This window comes from Cebidichthys violaceus, unplaced genomic scaffold (assembly GCF_023349555.1).
Source record: "Cebidichthys violaceus isolate CVI_PGR_0920_01 unplaced genomic scaffold, fCebVio1.0.p SCAF_69, whole genome shotgun sequence".
Taxonomy (NCBI): Eukaryota; Metazoa; Chordata; class Actinopteri; order Perciformes; family Stichaeidae; genus Cebidichthys; species Cebidichthys violaceus.
The window spans coordinates 829,301-851,278 of record NW_027176916.1 but is presented as its reverse complement, the minus strand read 5'-3'; the positions used below and the strand labels follow the sequence as shown (position 1 = coordinate 851,278).

At 41.1% G+C, this 21,978-nt stretch overlaps 2 protein-coding genes across 5 annotated transcripts; one reads left to right on the top strand and one right to left on the bottom strand.

The window, feature by feature from the left end:
* Window positions 1–634: 634 nt before the first annotated feature.
* Window positions 635–3,897, bottom strand: LOC137890782 (aquaporin-11-like). The gene is made up of 3 exons (XM_068734995.1): window positions 3,014–3,897; window positions 2,324–2,440; window positions 635–2,221 (listed from the first exon to the last, which is right to left on the bottom strand). The coding sequence occupies exons 1-3, from the start codon at window positions 3,606–3,608 to the stop codon at window positions 2,115–2,117; spliced, it is 819 nt and encodes a 272-aa protein (XP_068591096.1). The 5' UTR covers window positions 3,609–3,897; the 3' UTR covers window positions 635–2,114.
* LOC137890781 (glycerophosphodiester phosphodiesterase domain-containing protein 5-like) lies at window positions 3,510–19,065 on the top strand. 4 transcript variants are annotated; one of them, XM_068734991.1, is made up of 17 exons: window positions 5,761–5,845; window positions 6,641–6,834; window positions 7,778–8,115; window positions 8,855–8,958; window positions 9,663–9,756; window positions 9,969–10,028; window positions 10,571–10,669; window positions 10,756–10,849; window positions 11,279–11,424; window positions 15,403–15,485; window positions 15,649–15,799; window positions 16,402–16,626; window positions 16,819–16,976; window positions 17,062–17,209; window positions 17,501–17,583; window positions 18,280–18,359; window positions 18,870–19,065. In XM_068734991.1, the coding sequence occupies exons 3-17, from the start codon at window positions 7,942–7,944 to the stop codon at window positions 19,049–19,051; spliced, it is 1,881 nt and encodes a 626-aa protein (XP_068591092.1). In that variant the 5' UTR covers window positions 5,761–5,845; window positions 6,641–6,834; window positions 7,778–7,941; the 3' UTR covers window positions 19,052–19,065. The 4 variants fall into 4 exon arrangements, with proteins under 4 accessions (XP_068591093.1, XP_068591092.1, XP_068591091.1 ...); XM_068734992.1 differs by lacking the exons at window positions 5,761–5,845; window positions 6,641–6,834 and adding an exon at window positions 3,510–3,599; XM_068734990.1 differs by lacking the exon at window positions 6,641–6,834.
* The last annotated feature ends 2,913 nt before the right edge of the window (window positions 19,066–21,978 follow it).

Here is a 21,978-nt window from a genome sequence, read left to right as displayed (position 1 = left end):
AGAGAAGGAAAGGAGGGGAGGAGGTGAGGGCACAAAGGTCAGGTTGTGTAACAGATACCATGAAGGCCAAAGTACCAGGAGGACGCTCTGGAGGTGGGTTATGGTCTTTTTCTTTTTTGGGATTATCCAAATCCCTCTCGAGGACCACAAAGGAGACTAACTTAATCCACGTTCTCTGGTTTTATTAAATAATAGAATCAACATTCTAAATGACAAAAGATAATGCAGAGACCAAAAGGAACAATGACCTCATAACATTGTTAAGTGTGTCCCAAATCCACACAACAAACATTATCAGCAGGTTCTTAGCGCTGTAATTAAATGGAATGTTGAGGTACTTGTACTTGACTTTGAGTATTTCCATTTTCTTCTACTACTTTATATTGTACTTTTCACTCTACATTGCTTAGTTACTGTCCCGATTCAGATTAACAATACAAAATATAATCAATATATTATATTATATCATGATTTACTTTAAATATATAGAAATAAATACAGAATTAGCCGGACGTTTACCAGCAGCAGTATTCAAGTAATGTACACATTAATGCGTCATAATAATACCATATATGTTGTTCTGAAATGGGCCGTTCTGCAAAAGTACTTTAGCAAATGAAAACCATACAATGTGTAGCTTTTTAAAATAGATGTTTTATTGAAAATATTCCATATAAGATATTACAAATGCATTTAAATTACAACACTATTCAAAGCCTGTTCTCTAAAAATATACTGTACATTTTGATGTTTTTTATTCATATTCCTATTTCAAATAATCATACAAGAAACAAAATGCATCATCATCCAGACTTTAGAGGTATTTAAAGTTGTGAATTAATTTGTACTTGGTTCACAGAGAAATGGAAGTTTCTACAGTTTTAGGAGAGACAGAAATTCAACAGTATCCAATGCATAATATTACACAAATATACTTTTAACTCTTCACCCATATTGGAGATAAACAGTAAATGATCAAACATGATGCATGCAGGGAAACGTAAAGATTGAGCAGAAGTTTAAAGCTTTGGTCATCAAAACTTCAGAAGAAAAAAAAAAAAAAAAAAGTGAAAATCCACTTTTCTTTGACCAATGTTTACGAGTCAAATGTCCCAGAAACCTTTTGGTTTAATCAGAGTTTAATGCTTTGACCACAAAATACACCCACATTCAAATCAGACAAAACCTCCAAACGTTACACTCCTTCACATCTAATTCACTTCAACTCAAAGCCTCTTCTTTCCCATTTAAAAGACAAAAAAAAAAAAGTAGTTGTAATGTCAGTTATTATGTCACACATAAACCTGAGTTTTATCACACATGGCTTGGTTCGCGTATTGTTGCATTTATTTAGGAATGTCACTTGGACATTGAGGAGATGAAAAAAAGTTAAATGTAGTGACAATAAATAAAAAAAGGTGCTCATGAATCTACCAAAGTCCATAAAAGATGAATGTCAAAAGTGGTAACGTCAAACATTAACCACGTGTCTTCTTTATTGTTCTGTGCGCAGTTGATTTTTGTGCTTTAAAAAGTTCCAATATTTTTTACATTTTGTACTTCCGTATGGTTGCAGTGAGTCACAGTTGAGTAACACTTCTTCTAAAGTGATGAGCTTTTTCTGACAGTATTTCATGTGTGAAAAATTTGGCAAAACTTAAGTTAGCGGTTAAGTTTATTAGCTATAAAATGGGTCCTTTTTAAGTCAAAATTAAATTCATAACCTTGGCATGAATGTTTAGTACTTTCAGAGCTGTGATTTGTGCGTTTGTGGGCACAAGATTTTTTTTTTTTTTTTTTTTAATATCACTACAATAACAAAAAAGTAAGCTGAATTAGCCATTAGCAGTTCCTGTTTGCACACAGACGTCACAGAGCTACTTTGATACTGAAGAGAACTTGAACACGTCGTGATTCTCAGGCACGTTCTGGAGTTATACATTCATTAAACAGACTCAGAGTTATGCGTTTAACTCTGAACCCACCGATTCAAGCAAAGCTTTGTTTTTAACCTCTCACGCCTCGTTGTGCTATAAAAAGGCAATAAGATCCAGACACGTGGAATTAAAAAGCTGAAGACACAAACGTATGTGCCGGTCCTCACGTCTCCGATGCTACTGTGTCTTCTTCTTCTGGACAGCGGGGACGTCCAGCCCGATGGCGCTCTTCCCAGAGAGGAAAGGGACGATCTTCTCAAACAGCAGGATGCAGCTCGCCACGCCTGAGTGAGACACAAGTGGAAGACAATCAGGCGAAGATATTTAAAGACTGGAGACAACGCCTTCAAAAGTAAACATGAATCCACCACTCCTGCTCCGTATACCTAAGACAGGTCCCAGCCAGTAGACGAAGCAGTACTCCAGGTAGGTGTGGCCGCTGCAGGGGAACTGGACGGAGAAGGCCAGGATGGGGTTAAAGATGCCGCCTGAAATACTTCCACCTGCACAGGAGGGAGATTAAAAAAAACAACAACAACGTTCAAGTACCCAGCACAGAAAAAAAACCAGGTCTGTTGTGTTTTCTTGATTAGGACACGTTCAATTAATTATAGTGTATAGACTTGTTTGTGTTAAGAGTTGGAGTGATTCATTGATTATTAGGTTAACGTAATTTACAAAAAGTTTGAATCCCCCTAAAAATGTTTTTAATCTAATTTTATTGTATTTTAAAAATCTTTGTCATTCATTGCATCAACTTTTACTGTATAGTTATTTGTTTAATTTTGAATTATTGTTGTATTGACTTCTATTATATTTTCAATTATTATATATAACAATTAAAATGATATATAACAATTAAAATGATATATAATAATATATTATATTTAATAATTAAAATTATATATATATACTAATTCAAATTATATATAATAATTTATTATATTTAATAATTAAAATTATATAGAGTATATTAGGGTCCAGTCCATGATGAGCCGATACTGTTTTGGGTTTTCTTCTTCTCTTTTATAGTTCCAGCCTTGGTCGCAGGTAAACCACCAGGTAATCAGACACACCTACGTAAACCATCGCGGTGATGACAGCGGCGATGATGTGAACGCGAAGTCTTTCGTCCAGCCTGTGAACGTGCATGGCGACGGCTCGGACCGCGAAGGCGCAGCCCAGCTCGACGGCCGCGGCCTCCAGCAGAGTCCCGCCGAGGGGGTCGAAGCACCGGAACCCGAACCTCTGGTGTCGGACATGGACGTCGGAAAGACCGAGCGACCAAACGGCAGCGGCGAAAAACTGCGCGGCGACCGCAGCGGCGAACTGGCAGGCGACGACGACGGCGGCCGCTCCGGCGCCGCTGGTCCCGCGGCAAACTGACTCCAGAGCCCCGCTGGGATTGCACGTGGCCCCGCGGAAAGTTGTCAGGTGGATGACCGTCACGACGTAGGTGAGGGTGAGGCCGACCGGCGGACCCAGCTGGACCGTCTCACACAACAGCTTGAGCTCGTGCGTGCAGCTGCAAAGCTGGAAGGTGGACGCGGCTTCCAGCAGGTAGATCCAGTAAACTCCCGGGAAAAGACGCGCGGCGGCCGTCCGGCGGACCGCCTCGCTGAGCAGCACCGCGGCTCCCAACACCGCCATGGAGACGAACAGGTCGGTCATACCTCCGGTTGTTCACACCGACCTCACGGTACAATCCAACTTACTTATAAACAAGCTGTTCTTTTCGACGTCAAAGTTGCTCCTTGCTGCGGAGAGCTGCGTCAAAGCCGCGCGCTGTGAAACAGAAAGCAAGGCGGTTACGCCTTCAAAATAAAGTCATATAAGTCATATACTGTATGTGTATTCCTATAAGCGTCACAACTCCAGTCAGAGAAGTACGTGAGTTAGAGAAGTTATTTCACACGGTGTTCTCTAATAAGAGACACGTGACCAGAGGGACCAGTCTTTAACCACGAATGAACAGACTCGTATATCTACATTCTTCCTACGGGCAGATCAAAAGCAGTACGTCTCATATGTTCAGAGAGCGTGGAGTGAGTTTAGAAGCGGTAATGTGAAGCGCCACCACGAGACAAAGCACACATCTTTTGAGCAAACGTAGCCACTCAAATCCGAAATGAAGGTACAAAAAATAAACGATCTAAGAGCCCAAAAAGATCAGAATCCTAAAACATGAATTCACCGTCCAACAATGATGTTAACGGAGAGGAATAGAGCAGAAACAAGTGGTAACAATAAACACAGATAAAGTCCCTGCACACTAATTTCTCTTTTTAGAAGAAATTAATATGGATATCGGGGCTTTTTTGATTAATTTTAATTAATTAAGTACTTTATTTTAAGAGTCACATTTTTCAAAAGCTCACTGATATGTATTTCATTTTTTAATTCAGCCCACATCTTACTTAAGAGAACATTTATTTATTATTAGAGTATATATTATTTATAATGAATCCAGTTCAATTTGAAATCTGACAATAAATATTGTTTAGATATTATTCAATTGAACTTTCTTTATTTGATTTGACAGTCAGATGTTGACTACATACAGACGTTAATACAACTGTTGGCTACTTCAATATACATGGAACTAAATCACAGCGCAAGTTAAGACATTATTTGGTGTTTCGGACCTTTGGATGAGGAAATTCTCTCCAACTGGACCTCGCTGAACTTTAATTGAATACCCCTGCTTTAGAGTGTCCTCCTTTACATTCAGTCAATAGAGCTCTAACGTTCAGCAACCAGATTTTATTTTGACAGGAAACAGGATGTGCTGTTGTATATTGTGATGTACTTGATGCTTGGGGGGAAGTTTACTTCAGGAAAAACATTATTGACACCGAAGCTGCTGTTTGACAACCGCAGGAGGCACATGTACAAAACCAGCTTTTATTGTGAAATTATTTTGACTGTGACCCATATTCCTCTGAATAGATTCTGTACTTCAGCAGACTAGATTAGACATGAAACTATGCGGTTAACGTGCTGAACTGTAGCCCCTTTATGCACATAATCCTCCACGAAATAATAGTCTGTTTTAATGGAGATTAATAATCTAATATAGTGTGTCCAGATTTAGTGATTTGCCTTAAATTTGCAGACCTCGATATTGCCCGTTCTGTTTACATGTGTGTTTTTCTTTGTTGATTAATGTTTTAATATGTTTAATCTATTTTCATCCTTTCCATATTGTCATACTTTGCCCTCTATATTAAACTCTTGAAACAACAAATCCACAGCTAAGCAGATAATAAAACATCTTTTATTTTGAAAGAATGAATTTTTAAAAAAAATACATTTTACGTTTGTATTAATATCTGCCTGTAAACAAAATGTCTTTCTTTATAATAATACAATTATATATTTTATTATAAGAATCCATTTTCTCCCAGAATCCCCTGATGTTGGTGTGTTTTTGCATCATTGAGGCAACAGGTGGCGGTCGGTGATACAGAGGTATCGGGCATCAACAGGAGCTTGTGTGAAGCTGCATAGAATTTACAGTATCTTCATTTCTGTTATAATTTTCAAAATAAATTGTTTTGTTCTTGTGGCATTTCATTTGACTCTTACCTCGTCAAATTGAATGATGTATTCATTTGAAAAATAATCCGAAGTTTAGTTAACATTAATACCAATATTTTGTGTGTTTCCGTTCAAATATCCGTACAGTAAACGCCGTTATAATTCGCAATATAAACTAAATCTAAAATCTCGTGCTTTAATTTTGAAGGCGTTTAACGTGTTGGCTTCCGGTACCCGTGTAAGCTAACCAGAGTTAGCTTTACTTAACGTCCTCATCCTCCGAGCGGCTCTTCATCGGGTGACCGAGGACGAACAGCGCACTGCGGCTTCTGCTTCTGCCGTTCATCGACCTGGAGGATTACGTGGAGGTAGAATAACCGACGCTACACGTTGATATCAGAATAATACGCGCTGACACCAGATATAATGGAGGTGCTGCTTCATGCTTTAACGTTAGCTGCAAACAATAGGTCCCGTTCTTTCTTTTATGTTGAGTGTGACGCCAGACCTCATTATAATAATACGTCAATTTAGGTGTTATCGTGCTCTGTGACCAAAGCGAGAAGCTGATTATGTTTATTTTATGTTTTTATGAATGAGTAGGATCCAGACTTAAATTCCGCTTACACACTACACACAAATAAAGCCGCAAAATAAATAACAAATAAATAATACATATAAAATAAATGTAACATATGTGGGGATTTGACCATCATAACGACAGGACGTTAGTCTTAAATTATGTTCTGGTTATGACGATAATATAGAAAAGCGTTGGATTATTAAATAGACTTTTTGCAAGTTTCAATTCAAGAGCACCTTCATTGCACATTGTTAACTGGCAGCTTTGTTTTTGTCAGGCTGCAAACAGTCCTGTTGTGCATCAAGTATTTCTTTGTTGGTGTAAATCACGAGTTTATAATCTTACACAACAGGTGTAACCACGACAGACAGAAGTAATAAAGTACCTCCACAGAAGTACTAGGTTACAGAAGATATATATAAAAGGTTTCCATGCTGATGAATGACTTGTAACTCTTCTGTTTTATTTCATAACGATACCACGTGTGAGCACAACACTTATTGAAGTGGATTGCAATAGAAGTATAATTTCAATCCCCTCTAAAGCAGGACTATCCTTTGTTCTGTCCTTTGTTCTCCAGCAAAGATAATAAACCTGAAACACAACAGCGGTCGTATATGTGTGAAGAAACCTTTTACAGCGAAGGACTAAACCATCTTTTACTTATCTTGGAAGTGAAACTCAGCAGCGAGGAAGATGTTTCTGTTGGTTTCCTGCCCAAAGAAACAAAAACGACCCGTAACAGTGAGCTGCTGGAGCTGCAGGCTTGTTGTCGTAAGAAGTCTGAGATTCAAAGAGGATTTAGGATTGTTATGTTTCAAGTGAGCACAGAAATGTGAATATAACAGTAGAATAGAGCAGAGGTCTTCAACAGGGGGTCCGCGACCCCTAGGGGGTCCGCAGAAGTACTGCAAGGGGGTCCGCGAAATTTTTGGTTGATTAGACAATTATTTTTTTCTTTGCATAAAACGCACGCGCATTATGCAAATTGTAGCACGTGCACGCGCTAAACTTGTTCAGTAAACGTGCACGTGCAATGGTGGTACCTATATACTACTATAACGTGTCCTAATTCAAGCAAATGTACTTATTTCTGACTTTTATTCTGTATCAACGTGTCTCTGTGTCGAGTGTTTAGTGGTGGAAGAAGTATTCAAGTCCTTTTTTTAAAGGTACTGATACCTCACTAAAAATACTACATTTTAAAATGAAAACGTGGAAGTATAGTCAGAAAAATATACTTAAAAGAAAAATGCAGAAAAATGTCTCCTGTGACTGTTGTACTATTATCCATCATATTGTTATTATTACTCGTGAGTTGATATTAAAGTAGGATTTTACTGCTGGAGCTCATTTTGAACTAATTTGTATCAAACTGCAACAAATTAATATTTTAATTATGGATTTATCTGTCAATTATCTTGTCAGTCTGACTTATTATAATATGATTGATCATTTTAATTTGATTTAATTTTATTTTATTTTATTTTCTTAATTTATGACAAAACTTCATGTTTTATAAAATCTCGGTATGTTATGTTTGTTCAAAATATGAATTTGTAGTGAAGTAGAAAGTTCAATAATTCTCTTTGAGGAGAAAGTAGCATGAGAAGAAAAAGACTTAAGTAAAGTACAAGTACCTCAGATATGTACTTGAGTAGATGTACTCGGTTACATCCCCACACTGTGAGTACTGAGTTGTGTTTCTGTGTTTCAGGTGAGTTGAGCTCAGGATGTAAAGGTGTGTCTCGGTGTGTCTCGGTGTGTGTGTGTGTGTGTGTGTGTGTGTGTGTGTGTGTGTGTGTGTGTGTGTGTGTGTGTGTGTGTGTGTGTGTGTGTGTGTGTGTGTGTGTGTGTGTGTGTGTGTGTGTGTGAGATCCGATGGCCTCCGCGCTGTCTCAGCTGCAGTTCGGTCAGCTGCGCGGTCTTCGTGCTCAGCTGCTGCGGCGCTCCGACCACCGGCCGCTGGTGTCGTGTCTGTCCGGTCTGTACGGCTGCCGGTGGAGACGCCACGAGAGGAGCTGCACGCGGCCGGGAGACTGCTGCTGCAACAAGGTCAGAGGCGGAGACGCGCTCCGGTCACCTGTGGTGTGTGTGTGTGTGTGTGTGTGTGTGTGTGTGTGTGTGTGTGTGTGTGTGTGTGGGGGGGGGGGGGGGGGGGGGGGGGGGGGGGGGCGCAGGTATAAGTGTGTGGAGGTAATATGAGTCACAGTGGTACTGAAGGAGGAGAGTTTAAGTTTACTGCGGTGGTCAAAAGACTTACCAAAATAAAAGTCTAGAGAAACTGGTGGGGAATTGTACATGAAAAATTCAACATACGTTTATATTGAGTGAACCTCACCACAAGAAACAGTAGTGGAGGAAATAATATAGTAATACTACAGTGTAGATATACTTAGTTATCCTGCCTCCACTACTACAGAGGTATTATCAGCTAAATGTACTTTAAGTATAGAACTTAAAGGTACTCTGCTTTATTTTTTACCTTTTGCACCAGTTTAACCATCAATATCAGTTAAGTAGAAACAGTCAATTAATAAAGAATGAAATACTTTTAAAAGCTCACGTTGCTTCATTATTGAACTGGTGTTGTACAGAACGATGCACTTTGAGACCGGAGCTTTATTTTTTTTTTTCAACCAAGCAGCTTTATTGTTTGAATTCCTCTCTCTCCATATAGAGGTCAAAGATCCGTCGTCTGTCTCACAGCAGGCAGGAAATAGAGGAACTCAAAGAGCAGCTTAAAGAGAGAAATCAACTTGTGTTTCATGTCGTTTGTGTCTGCTGTCGACAGCTGGAAGGGGTCAGCTTCGCTTTGCTCGTGGCGACTTTCTGCTTAACGCTGGTGTTTCTATACTTCTGGGGACAAGCGAAGAACGACTACAATGACTTTGACTGGTGGGTTGTTGATGAGCGACACATCAGTGTGGAGGTGCTGCTGGTCCTTTATTAACCCTCCGCTCATCTCTCTCTTTCTCTCTCTCTCTCTCTCTCTCTCTCTCTCTCTCTCTCTCTCTCTCGCTCTCTGCCGGTGCTTTATTCTAACTCGCACTAACTGGCTCCAGATTTACGGTTTACTCATTTAAAATATATAAAAGCTGAGACACCAAAACACATTACAAGAAGTTAGAAGTGTGTTCCAACAGTTAAAAAGTACACAAACTTAAAGTAGGTTTGCAGTAGAACTTTGCTTTTAGTCTCTTTTCTCTGAAATTCCTTTTAAATAATGCAACAATATTTGTTTCTGGGGATTCAGAACCCAAAGGCAGTCCACTTTGTTCAACAGATTAATATTTAAACTATATATATATATATATATATATATGTATGTATGTATGTATGTATGTATGTATGTATGTATGTAAATTAAGACTAAAAACAGAATACAACAGGTGTGAATAAACTGGTAATTTGATTAAACACAATATATAACAGCTGATGAGTGAGACCATTTTCAAAGAGATTGTTTCTTTAATAAGAAGTTTTCATATCTCTCTGCACAGACTCTGTGTCTACACTCGTATCGTTGGATCCTGATTTGAATCACGTCTGTCTGTTTTTCTTTACTCGTGTGTCGGACTCGTCTCTTGATGTCTGAGCAGGTTTAACTTTGGGAACCTGGGCTTCTGGTTTCCTTGGTCTGTGGTGCTGCTGGTCATCGCTGCAGTCTTCTTCACTTACGTCACCGTACTCATGGTGAGGATAAAACAGGACACCGAGGGTCTGGCTGTCAGGTGTCGTCCGCTTTGTTTAAATGAATAGTTACCGCGCTGGTCTGGTGTAGACAGTGCAGCTTCTCTGTGGAGTGTAAATCCTCACATAGCCATTGATCTCTTTAAATGATCTCCTTAAAGACACCCTTTATATCACCCGTAACATTGAATAGATGTTTGTGTGTCTGATTGCAGCTGCTGGCTGTGTGTTTGCTGTCAGAGGGCCAGAAGCTCTACTTACACTGGAGCCACAAGGTAACCGCTGCTGAAGCCATGTTTCTATTTATTTACAGTTTTTAATTCTTGTGTCTGAGGAGAATACAGCAGCGTAGTTATTATGCTCACACTTTCATACAAAATGTTCCGGACCGTGGCATGTAACTAAGTACATTTACTCAAGTAATTCACTTAAAGGGCCAGTGTGGAGGATCTGGCGCCATCTAGCGGAGAATTTGCAGGTTGCAACCAACTGAAACTTCTGTGTGCCAAGCGTGTAAAAGTACTCTAATGACAGAATATAGACAGACATTTTTATGCTTTTTAATACCTTTAACTACATTTTACTTGAATAGATTTAGTTACATTTTAAATCCAGGACTTTTACTTGTAACAGAGTATTTTCACAGTGTGGTATTCATACTTTTACTGCTGCTTAACTAACCGCCAAATGACCGAAGCAAAGCGGACCTATATCACAAATTTATATTATTCTAAAACAGATATGAAACCTTTTGACATTTGTAGAACTTCACGACTGCAAACATTGGTGGATGGATGACACGTTTCCTTTTTGTCAGATCGGGATCCTGGTGAGTCTGACTTTCTCCATCGTGGCCACCGCCGTCTTATCTGACCTGTGGAGTAAAGAGTGGACCACTTTACTCCTTTCCTTCCAGGTGACTCTCTCCTTCCTCCTCCTCCTCCTCACTCTCACTGTGGTTCCCCTCCTGACACCAGGCTTTGTTCTGTGTCCTGACGACAGGTAACTGCTCCTTACCTACACGTGGGCGGAGTCTTGCTGATGACGGCGCTGGCTTGGCCGACAGCGTTGCATTTCTTTCGCATGAACAGCAGAGGTGAGCTGTAGTTTGTGTCATTTGATTTGAAAAGGTGATGCTGAATCAATGGATATAAATATGTATAAATATCTGTAGACTGCAAACAAGATTTGGGTCTAAAAGGAATAGTTTGACATTTTGGAATATATATTTATTCACGTCTTTACGGTAAATAAAGACGTGCACAAAGACTGGAATCGGGTACAAAAACTATTCTTTACACTTCATCTTTTTATCTAATTCTACGCAGGAAAACAATCTTATTTCCCAAGATGCTGAACTATTCCCTTAAGAATGAAACAAGTTGTAATGAACCAGTATTTTTGAAGCAAACAAGAGTCACTTGAAATAAAACCTCTCATCCCACCGTATCAAAATAATATCGCTTAGTTTTAAAAAAAAAGATATAAGCATGTAACTCCACATAATAAAGAGTCTGTGTTCCAGTGAGGCGGGGCCTGGTCGTGGGGGTGTACCTGTCCATCCTGTCGGCCCTCTACCTGGTGCCCCTCGGTTTATATTCTCCTTGTATCAAAGAGGACGGGACCCTGGGCCCGGCCCCGGCCCTCATCGGCCACAGAGGAGCGCCCATGGTGAGCAGAAATATAGAAATATATATATATATATACACTGTACAAAATAACAAGCTCGGCTAATTCCTTCTCTTGTTGTTACATTACATTACAGTTATTTAGCAGATGCTTTTATCCAAAGCGACTTACAATAAGTGTATCAACATTGGTAATCAAAAGAACTACTAGTCACCAGAAGTCATAAGTACATTTCCTTTTCCAAACAAGCATCTAAGCGCATGAAGCAGAGCATAACTCAGAGCCAAAGTACAGTGCAGAAACAAGAAAAACAGTTAGTGCTATAAGTAATACGAATACAATAAGTGCAACAAGCTAGTATGAATACAATAAGTGCTAAGTGGAAGGCTCAGGGTAGCACTTCCTGAAGAGGTGGGTTTTCAGCCTGCACCGAAAGATGGGCAGCTGTCCTGACGTCAGTGGGAAGTTCATTCCACCACTGTGGGGCCAGGACAGAAAACAGCCGTGACCGGGTCGATCGGCCGCCAGGACCTCTGAGCGACGGGGCAACCGATCGCCCCGAGGCAGCAGAGCGAAGTGGTCGGGCGGGGGTGTAGGGCTTGACCATGGCCTGGAGAGACGAAGGAGCTGTTCCTTTCACTGCCCTGTAGGCTAGCACCAGAGTCTTAAGCTGGATGTGAGCTCTTACAGGTAGCCAGTGTAGGGAACGGAGAAAGGAAGTTGTGTGGGAGAACTTGGGGCGATTGAACACCAGGCGAGCTGCGGCTTTCTGGACAAGTTCCAGAGGTCTGATGGCCGACGCCGGGGCTCTCGGCGAGTAGAGAGTTGCAGTAGTCCAGGCGGGAGATGACAAGAGCCTGGATGAGAACCTGCGCCGTCTCATCAGTGAGGAAGGGACGAATCCTCCTGATGTTGTAGAGCAGGAATCTGCAGGAGCGTGTAACGGATGAAATGTCTGCCGAAAATGACAGTTGGTCATCCAGGGTCACACCCAGGTTACTCGCAGTCCGAGTTGGCGTCACCACGGTATCATCAATGGTGATGGACAGGTCCCGGTGCGGGCAACCCTTCCCCGGGAGGAACAGTAGCTCAGTTTTGTCTAGGTTGAGCTTGAAGTGGTGTGTCGTCATCCACTTCGAGATGTCAGCCAAACACGCAGCGATGCGCGTCTCCACTTGGGTGTCACCGGGGGGAAATGACAAGACCAGCTGGGTGTCATCGGCATAACAGTGGTTGGAGAAGTTATACGAGCAAATAACAGAACCCAGAGATGTTGTGTAGAGCGAGAAGAGAAGGGGGCCCAGGACTGAACCTTGCGGAACCCCCGTAGTCAGCATGTGTGGTTCCGACACGGCCCCCCTCCAGGTCACCTGGTAGGATCGACCCGTCAGGTAGGATGCAAACAGGGAGAGTGCAGAGCCTGAGACGCCCATCCCCTCGAGGGTGGAGAGGAGGATTTGATGGTTCACAGTGTCAAACGCCGCAGACAGGTCCAGGAGAATCAGGACAGAGGAGAGAGAGTTAGCTCTCGCGGCGTGAAGCGACTCTGTCACCGCAAGGAGGGCCGTCTCTGTCGAGTGACCCACTTTGAACCCGGACTGGTGGGGGTCCAAAAGGCTGTTTTGGTGGAGATAGGAAGACAGTTGGTTAAAGACAGCACGTTCAAGTGTTTTGGATAGAAAGGGTAGAAGAGAAACCGGTCTGAAGTTCTTGACATCAGAGGGGTCAAGTGATGGTTTCTTCAGAAGGGGAAAGCATCCTGAAACAAGAGATGTGTTGATGAGGTGGGTGAGGAAAGGAAGGAGTTCAGTCGCAATAGACTGAAGAAGAGGGGAAGGGATCGGGTCAAGGGAGCACGTGGTGGGGCGGTTAGACGTAACAAGGTTGAGGACCTCGTTAGGGGAGAGAGGAGCCAGAAAGGGTAAGATGGGGTGTGGAGATGGGAGGGAGAGCTGTGGGGGCAGGATTGAACAGGGAGAGAGGGGCTGAGAGAAGGAGGATCTGATATCGTTGACCTTCTTGTCAAAGAAGTTGGCGAAATCATCAGGGATAAGGGAGGAAGGAGGGGGTGGGGGTTGAAGGAGTGAAGTGAAAGTTTCAAAGAGTTTTTTTAGGATTGGAAGCAGAGGTTAGGATTTTAGAGCGGAAGAACGCAGCTTAGCAGTAGATAGAGAGGAGGAAAAAGTGGAAAGAAGAGCTTGGAAGTTAAGAAGGTCCTCCGGGAGTTTGCCTTTTCTCCATTTACGCTCAGCCTCTCTTAGGCTCCGTCTATCAGTATGCACTGAGTCCGACAGCCACGGGGCAGGTGGAGTTGGGTGTGCAGGCCTGGAGGTCAAGGGACAGAGTTTGTCCAAAGAAGAAGTAAGGGTGGAGAGGAGAAGATCAGTAGCAGTGTCAGGGGATAGGAGAGAGAAGGATTCAGGGTCAGGGAGAGCAGAGGTGACAGAAGAGGAAAGATCAGCAAGGGAGAGGGACTCCGGGTAGAAACCATGTGGGTAGGTGGAGGAAGTGATGGGGCAGAGGAGAGGGAGAGGGAGTAGGACATGAAATAGTGGTCAGAGAGCTGGAGGGGAGTGACAGAGAGGTTAGCAGTAGAACAGTGCCTAGTGAAGATAAGATCCAGCTGGTTGCCGGCCTTGTGGGTAGGAGGAGAAGAAGAGTGGTAAAGGTCAAAGGAGGAGAGGAATGAAAGAAGAGGTTCAAGCTTATCGGTCTGGATGTTGAAGTCACCGAGCAGGATGAGCGCCGAGCCATTGTCATGGAAGTGTGAGACTAATGTGGTGAGCTTGACTGGATAAGTGACAGTAACAGCATGAAATTCGAAAGAGGACGGGGAGAACTGAGGAACAGAGACAAGAGAGTATTTCCATTTTGGGGAAATTAGCAGGCCAGTACCACCACCCCGCCTCGCAGCTCTGGGAGTGTGAGAGAAAGAGTACACATCTGACAGAGCTGCAGGTGTGCTGGTGTTTTCTGGTGTGATGCAGGTCTCAGTTAGAGCAAGAAAGTTAAGGGAGAGCAAAGAAGCGTAACCTGAGATGAACTCAGCTTTTGGCACTGCCGACTGGCAGTTCCAGAGCCCCCCCGCCACCATTTGCTCGCCCCGAGCTGAGAGAGTAGGATAGATGAGGTTAGTGGGGTCACGGCTCCTGAAAGCTGCCCAGTGTCTACATGACCGCCGGGCAGAGGACCGGACAGAAATAGGATGCAAACACATGGTAGTACACGCTCGAGAAGTCTTAGCTTGACGAAGTCGGGCTTGAAAAAGTCAGCCTGTTGCCTTCGTTTGACAGACGCTTGAAAGCTGACGCTTCCAGCAGTGGTTAAGTTCAGCTATCTACTAATTGCTCATTGTCTGCCAGGAGTGGAAGCTCCGCCTTTGCAATCAGCAAACAAGGCTTGATCAAACAAGCAGTTTCAAACCAGCAGAAACTCAGACAGCACTTCACAACTGAGGCCACTGAGACAGGCCTAAGTACAGCTATCAAGACACTTTAGTTTAAGGCAAGAACAAGATACTTATCAAATGCAGGTGAGTTTAGAAGTTCAGCTGGTCCACCAGGAGATGGATACACTGTTGTCTTTTTGAGCTAGATCCGGTCCGAGTTTTTTCTAGAAATTACCACCAGATGTGAACTCTAAATTTTGCATACTTTCCATTTTGTATTGCAGCTGCTGCTTTAGAAGAAGAATTTACATTTAGTGTCACATGTGACCAAGAAAAGCAGCAGATTCTCACATCTGAGCAGCTGAAAACCAGAGACCATATTGGGCAGCCCCATGCAGAGCTGTGTGATATTAAATATATTCTGGGACTCTGTGTGTCTCAAGTGTTTTTTTTATACAGGAACCCTCCTCACATCCTTCCTCTCCCTGTGTGTTTGAAACACAAAGACGATGCATTCCCCCCCTTTTTTTTGTAACTGTTTCCTCTACTAGCTGATAGAGTAATGTCCTCTACTACTGACTGTACCGATGGTGTGATTATTGATTGTTTATCGGATGTAAATCCACTCGCAGCTGGCTCCAGAAAACACACTGATGTCGTTTGAGAAGGCCGTGGAGGCCGGAAGTGGCGGTCTGGAGACGGACGTCACCATCAGGTCAGTCAGCAGATGGATGTTTATGGTGAATTTATGAATTCATAGCTTCCTGTCCCTTCAGCACACTTCTACACTACACTTTCTATTTCTACTTGGACTTCAGTAACATCGATATCAAACGTACTGTCACTGTCTCAATGCTGTCGTCATGTGCTGGTTGCAGCGTCGACGGGGTCCCCTTCCTGATGCATGACCACACGCTGCGACGGACCACCAACATCCGCCAGGTTTTCCCCAATCGGACGGACACGCCGGCGGCCATGTTCACGTGGGCCGAGCTGGAGGGCCTGAACGCCGGAGCCTGGTTCCTCTCCGTGAGTCACATCCAGTAGAAAATGTACCGCAGTACTTTATTGTACCGAGTGTCTGATGTTTTGAAGCCTCTAGCTTGGCATTTTGGCCGTCGCCATCTTGTTTTTATGCAACCAGTGAACGGAAATGACCATATTAGGACTGAGGAGGAGTGACGCAGAGACGCCGTATACGTCTCTGGTAGAGAGACCTGTCAATCACCGTGTAGCCCCGCCCCTAAATCATCCCCTGCTTTATGGTCTGTTTGACTCTAAATGGACCATAATGTACTAAATGAACATCATGCTGTATTGAAGAAGACTGGAAACTAGAGATTGAGACCATAAACTCATGTTTACAATGTTTACTGAGGGAATAAATCAAGAGAGAAGTAGAGTCATTTTAGACTAGACTTCTATACGACCAGAGGAGTCGCCCCCTGATGGACATGGATCGTCATCAACTGACACATGGATCAACAGCTGTGTGTACAGATGACACGTGGCATTTAATTCCTCATCACTACAACGCGTACTACAACATCAGCCGTTCGATGAAGAACACATTGACCTGCCCGTTATGTCACCGTGTTGTTAATTAGGTATTGATGGTTGTCCACTTCCAGCACAACCCGTTCGGTACAGCTGGCTCTCTGGGAGCAGACGACCGACTGCAGGCAGCCGAGCAGACCGTCTGCAGCCTGCAGGCCTTCCTGCAGCTGGCTGCTCGGACAGACAAACGGGTGATCTTTGATCTCTACCGTCCGCCCAGAGGCCACCCGTACAGGGACACCTGGATCCAACGCACGCTGGACGTCGTCCAGAACGAGTCCTCCATTCACTCCTCGCAGGTGAGTACGTCCAGAACGAGACCTCTATTCCAGTCCAGAGAACGATCAGCTGAACCTTCAGCTCCTCACGGTTTTATGGAGCTTCATTGTGAGTTTCAGCTCATTGTTATAAGATAATATAAAATAAATAATAAACTTTGTTTATGTACAAACTTTTAAGGTTACAACGTGCTTTACACGCTCATCCACCAGGTGCTGTGGCTGCCCTCAGACCTGCGCTCTCTGGTCCAGGACATCGATCCAGAGCTCCAGCAGACGTCGGGCAGTCGGCTCCCTCTAGAGGAGCTCCAGAGCAACCACATCGTCACGCTCAACCTGCACTACAGCTCCATGTCCACTGAGCTCACCAGGTGTGTGAGTGTTAATACACCCCCCCCTTCCCTCCTCCCAGGTGTTTCGTAACACATCATGACTCCTCTCCTCACCTGTGTGCAGTGAGTACGCTGCAGCGAACATCACCACCAACCTGTATGTGATCAGCCAGCCGTGGCTCTTCTCTCTGGCCTGGTGTGCTGGTGTGCAGTCGGTCACCACCAACGCTCCACAGCTCCTCAGCAACATGAGCTCGCCTCTCTTCCTCATGGTAACACTTACACAGATTCATGCACACAAGCACACATTTAAGGTACCTGCTCCAGGGCGATGAGGCCAAAATGTTCTGTTGCAATACAGGGATTCTACTGATAATTCGGTAAATAATCTACATTAAATAACCATAAAGCCTATTGTTTGTCCTGTGTGAAGTGAAGCTATCGAACATGAACATATATGAACATGCAGGCTCACAAATACATACTTATCAGATTAAGACAATAGTTTCTCTACGTGGGAAATACTGACTTCCTTGTTTTTTGTATTTCTGTGTGTCTCTCAGAGTCCAGACGAGTACAACCTGATGTGGATTCTCACTGACCTGGTGTCCCTCGTGCTCATCCTCATCATCTTCATCTTTCACTGGTGAATCTGACAGTTAAAAACTACATCTATAAAACTATATCTATAGATATATATATATATATATCTATAGATATATATCTATAGATATATATAGATCTATATATATCTATAGATATATATCTATCTATCTCTATATCTATAGATATATATCTCTCTATATATATATATCTATAGATATATATCTCTCTATATATATATATATATATATATATATATATAGATAGTATATCTCATTGGATTATTGTTACTCGTGCATTAATGTAAAAGCAGGATTTTACTGTTGTTGGTTGAGGTGGAACTCATTTTGAACTTTAAACTGATTCTTTTCATTATGGTTTAATCTGATGATTATTAGTAAATGGTGAGAAATGTTGGTCACAAATACTCAGAGCCCAAAGTGACACCGTCAGTGCTTTAGTTAAACCTCAACGTTGTTACCAATACATTCATATTTTGAACATTATTAAAAGGAAAAGCAGCAAACGTTTACATGAAATTACAATTTTCAAAATAGTTGCCAGTTAATTTTCTGTCAGTCGATTAACCAACTTTCAGCTGTACCTTTTGTAAACTGTTGGGTAGTTTAATGTATGACAATACAAATCTAGACAACCAGTATAACTGTAAACTGTAAATGGAGTGGAGGAAAGGTGGTCCGATCTGAATAAGGAGACTAAACGTTGCGTTTGTTCGTAGGTGGCGAGAGAGACGACTGGCTTTCTGCTCGAGCAGCAAGATCCCGCTGGACAACGGAACATACAGCAAGTTCACAACAGGTAGATCACTCCGAAGAAAAGTACTTTTTTATCATGACTTACTGGACTGGACTTTTTATGATGTACGACTAGTTCATGTCATACTATACTATGATTTATTTTTTTTATGGTATACTATGACGTTTTTCGACATGCTGTGACTTTTTCAACATACTATACTATGAATATTTCATGACTTGTTTGGACTTTTCTGACATGTTATACTTTGGCTTATTTTCAACAAACTATGCTATGACTTTTGTTTACATATTTATACATATACGCATTTTAATGACTTTTTCCGCATATAATACTATGCATTTTCTATGACTTTTTTTCTACATTTTTGTACTATGTCTTTCCTATGGGATTTTTTGACATACTATATATACACTATGGCTTTTCAGGAGTTTTTCCAACACACTTTACCTGATTTTTTTACTATCATTATTTGATATTCTATACTATCACTTCTCATCTAGACCTTCCTTGTTCTTCCATGGTCTCCCTCATCTGTTTCCTTGTGCTCAGATCTCCATCTCCCCGTCAGCTCTTCTGGATTCCCGATCTCCTGCCTGCCCATTCACTCTCTCAGCTGTCAAACACAGCTCCCCGTTCTCATCTGTTCATCCACCAGATCGGCCCAGGAATGTTCACCCGCGGTCTTGCCCGTCATCCATTATCTCAATTCTGGAAACCAAGTTTTGCAATAAAGCTTTTAATCTGAGTCTGTGTGCTGAATTCTGGGTTCACTCAACACTGAACTTGAATTTAAAAAAATTATGTATTTGTGTTCAGTTTTACGTACAAAAGTGACAATTGTGTAATTGGCAGAAGATTATAAAAACAGTGATACTATACTTACCTCAGATGGTTTGGAAACTTAATATTTATAAACTTTAAAAATGGTTCTCGAAAAGATTCATAGCACGTTTGAAAACATTGAAATGGCATTGCACTGTGTCGAAAAAAGGCATAAAAGAGTCAAGTATGTCAAAGGTCATGAAAGAAGTCATAGTATACTATGTTGGTAAATAAAAAGTCAGTGTAGAATGTTGAAAAAGTCGTATAGTATGTCGTAACAAATCTCATAAAAAAGTCTTTACCTCTGAGATGTAGTACAGTAAAAAGTAAAATATGTAGTGTAGTGGAAATACACAAAGTACCTAAAAATTGTACTTAAATACAGTACTTGACTAAATGTAAAAGACAAAAGACAAATCCAGTTCAGAGTTTTTGTTTTTGTGTTGAGGATTTGTTCAGGCTATAAAACAGTCTGCAGAGAGGACGACTGTATGAAATACAAATAACACAATACTAAACTTCTCTTCTCTGGTCACAGCAGCTGAATATTTTATTATTACATTTTGTTGATTCATTTGCTACAAATATGAATAAATAATTCATCTTTTATTGACCCCTAAAAACATACCAGACAGACCCCTTGATGCTTCTGTTATTCAAAAATACAAAATAAAACCCTCAAACACCTTTTTTTAAACTAAACAAGTGTTTCATGACTTTCTCCAATAATTTGATCCAGTATTCATAATGTATCATATATAGATATATATATATATATATATATATAGATATAGATATAGATAGATATAGATATAGATATAGATATATATAGATATAGATATATATAGATATAGATAGATATATAGATATATATATATATAGATATATATATATATATAGATATATATATAGATAGATATATAGATATATATATATATAGATATATATATATATAGATATATATATATAGATATATAGATAGATATATATATATATATAGATATATATATATATATATAGATATATATATATATATATATAGATATATATATATAGATATATAGATATATATATATATATATATAGATATAGATATATATAGATATATATATATAGATATATAGATATATATATATATATATATAGATATAGATATAGATTCAAAACATCAGACACTAGATACTGTGTGTTTTTTTTATTTACACATTTTAAAGGTTTGTGTGTATTTTTGTAAACATCCTATTGCTGCTGTCTTGGCTAGATTGAATCTTGATGAGATTCACCTGGTCAAATAAAGGTATAAATAAAACAGACAACATAACAGAAGAGGTCAGTGTAAGATATTCTATAGTATGTCACAGAAAAGTTCAAGTAGTCACAAAAAAAGTCAAAAGGTCCTTCACAGATTACGTCACAACAACATGTCAGAATAGTATCTCACACAAAAACTCATCAAATAATGACGTCATAAATAATGTCATGGTATGGCACACAAAAATGTCAAAGTATAGTATGTCAAAAAAAGTAAAACATAGTAGAGCATGTTGATAAAGTGAAAGTATAGTATGTTGAAAGAAATTCATGAAAAAAAAATCGGTATATCAAAAAAAGGTTTTAAAAGAAAGTCATAGTATAGTATGTCAAAAAAATCAGTATAGTTTGTTGAAAAAAACTCAGTATAGTACTTTGATAAAAAATACATAGTATAGTATGTGGTAACAAATCTCATTAAAGTCTTAGTATAATATGTCGAAAAAAGTTATATTAAAGTTAGTACGTTGAAAAAGTCATGCAAAATGTGATAATATAGTATGTCGTCATTTTTTTATAAAAAATTCATAGTATAGGATGTCGTCATTTTTTAATAAAAAATTCATAGTATAGCATGTCGTCATTTTTTTATGAAAAAGTCATAGTATAGCATGTCGTCACTTTTTTATTAAAAAAGTCATTGTCTAGTATGTAGGTGACCGTGGATAAGTGGAGAGCAGGGCCGCCTTTCAATCAGACTGTCGGCAGTTCGATCCCCAAAAGCGTCTTCTAAATGACTGAAATGTCGTCATATTTTAATAAAAAAATGATAATTTAGGATGTCGTCATTTTTTATGAAAAAGTCATAGTATAGCATGTCGTCATTTTTATATTAAAAAGTCATAGTCTAGCATGTCGTCATTTTTTAATAAAAAAGTCATAGTATAATATGTAGTAATTTTTTAATAAAAAAGTCGAATTATAGTATGTCGTCTGCGAACCGATCCAGTGAGTGCTGGAGGTCACAGCCCAATGAAGACATCAGGACCACATCATCTGCAAACAGCAGCGATGCAATCCTCAGCCCACCGAACTGTAAACACTCCTCCCCACGACTACGCCTCGATATCCTGTCCATGAATACCACAAACAGGATTGGTGACAAAGCGCAGCCCTGGCGGAGGCCAACCCTCACTGGAAACGAGTCCGACTTACTGCCGAGAACCCGGACACAGCTCTCGCTTTGGGCGTACAGGGACTGGATGGCCCCCAGAAGTGGCCCCCTCACCCCATACGCCCGCAGCACCTCCCACAGTATCTCCCGGGGGACCCGGTCATACGCCTTCTCCAGGTCCACAAAACACATGTAGACCGGATGGGCGTATTCCCAAGCCCCCTCCAGGATCCTTGCGAGAGTGAAGAGCTGGTCCGTTGTTCCACGGCCAAGACGGAATCCGCATTGTTCCTCTTCAATCCGAGGTTCGACTATCGGCCGAACCCTCCTTTCCAGCACCTTGGAGTAGACTTTACCAGGGAGGCCGCGGTAATTGGCACACACCCTCTGGTCCCCCTTTTTGAACAGGGG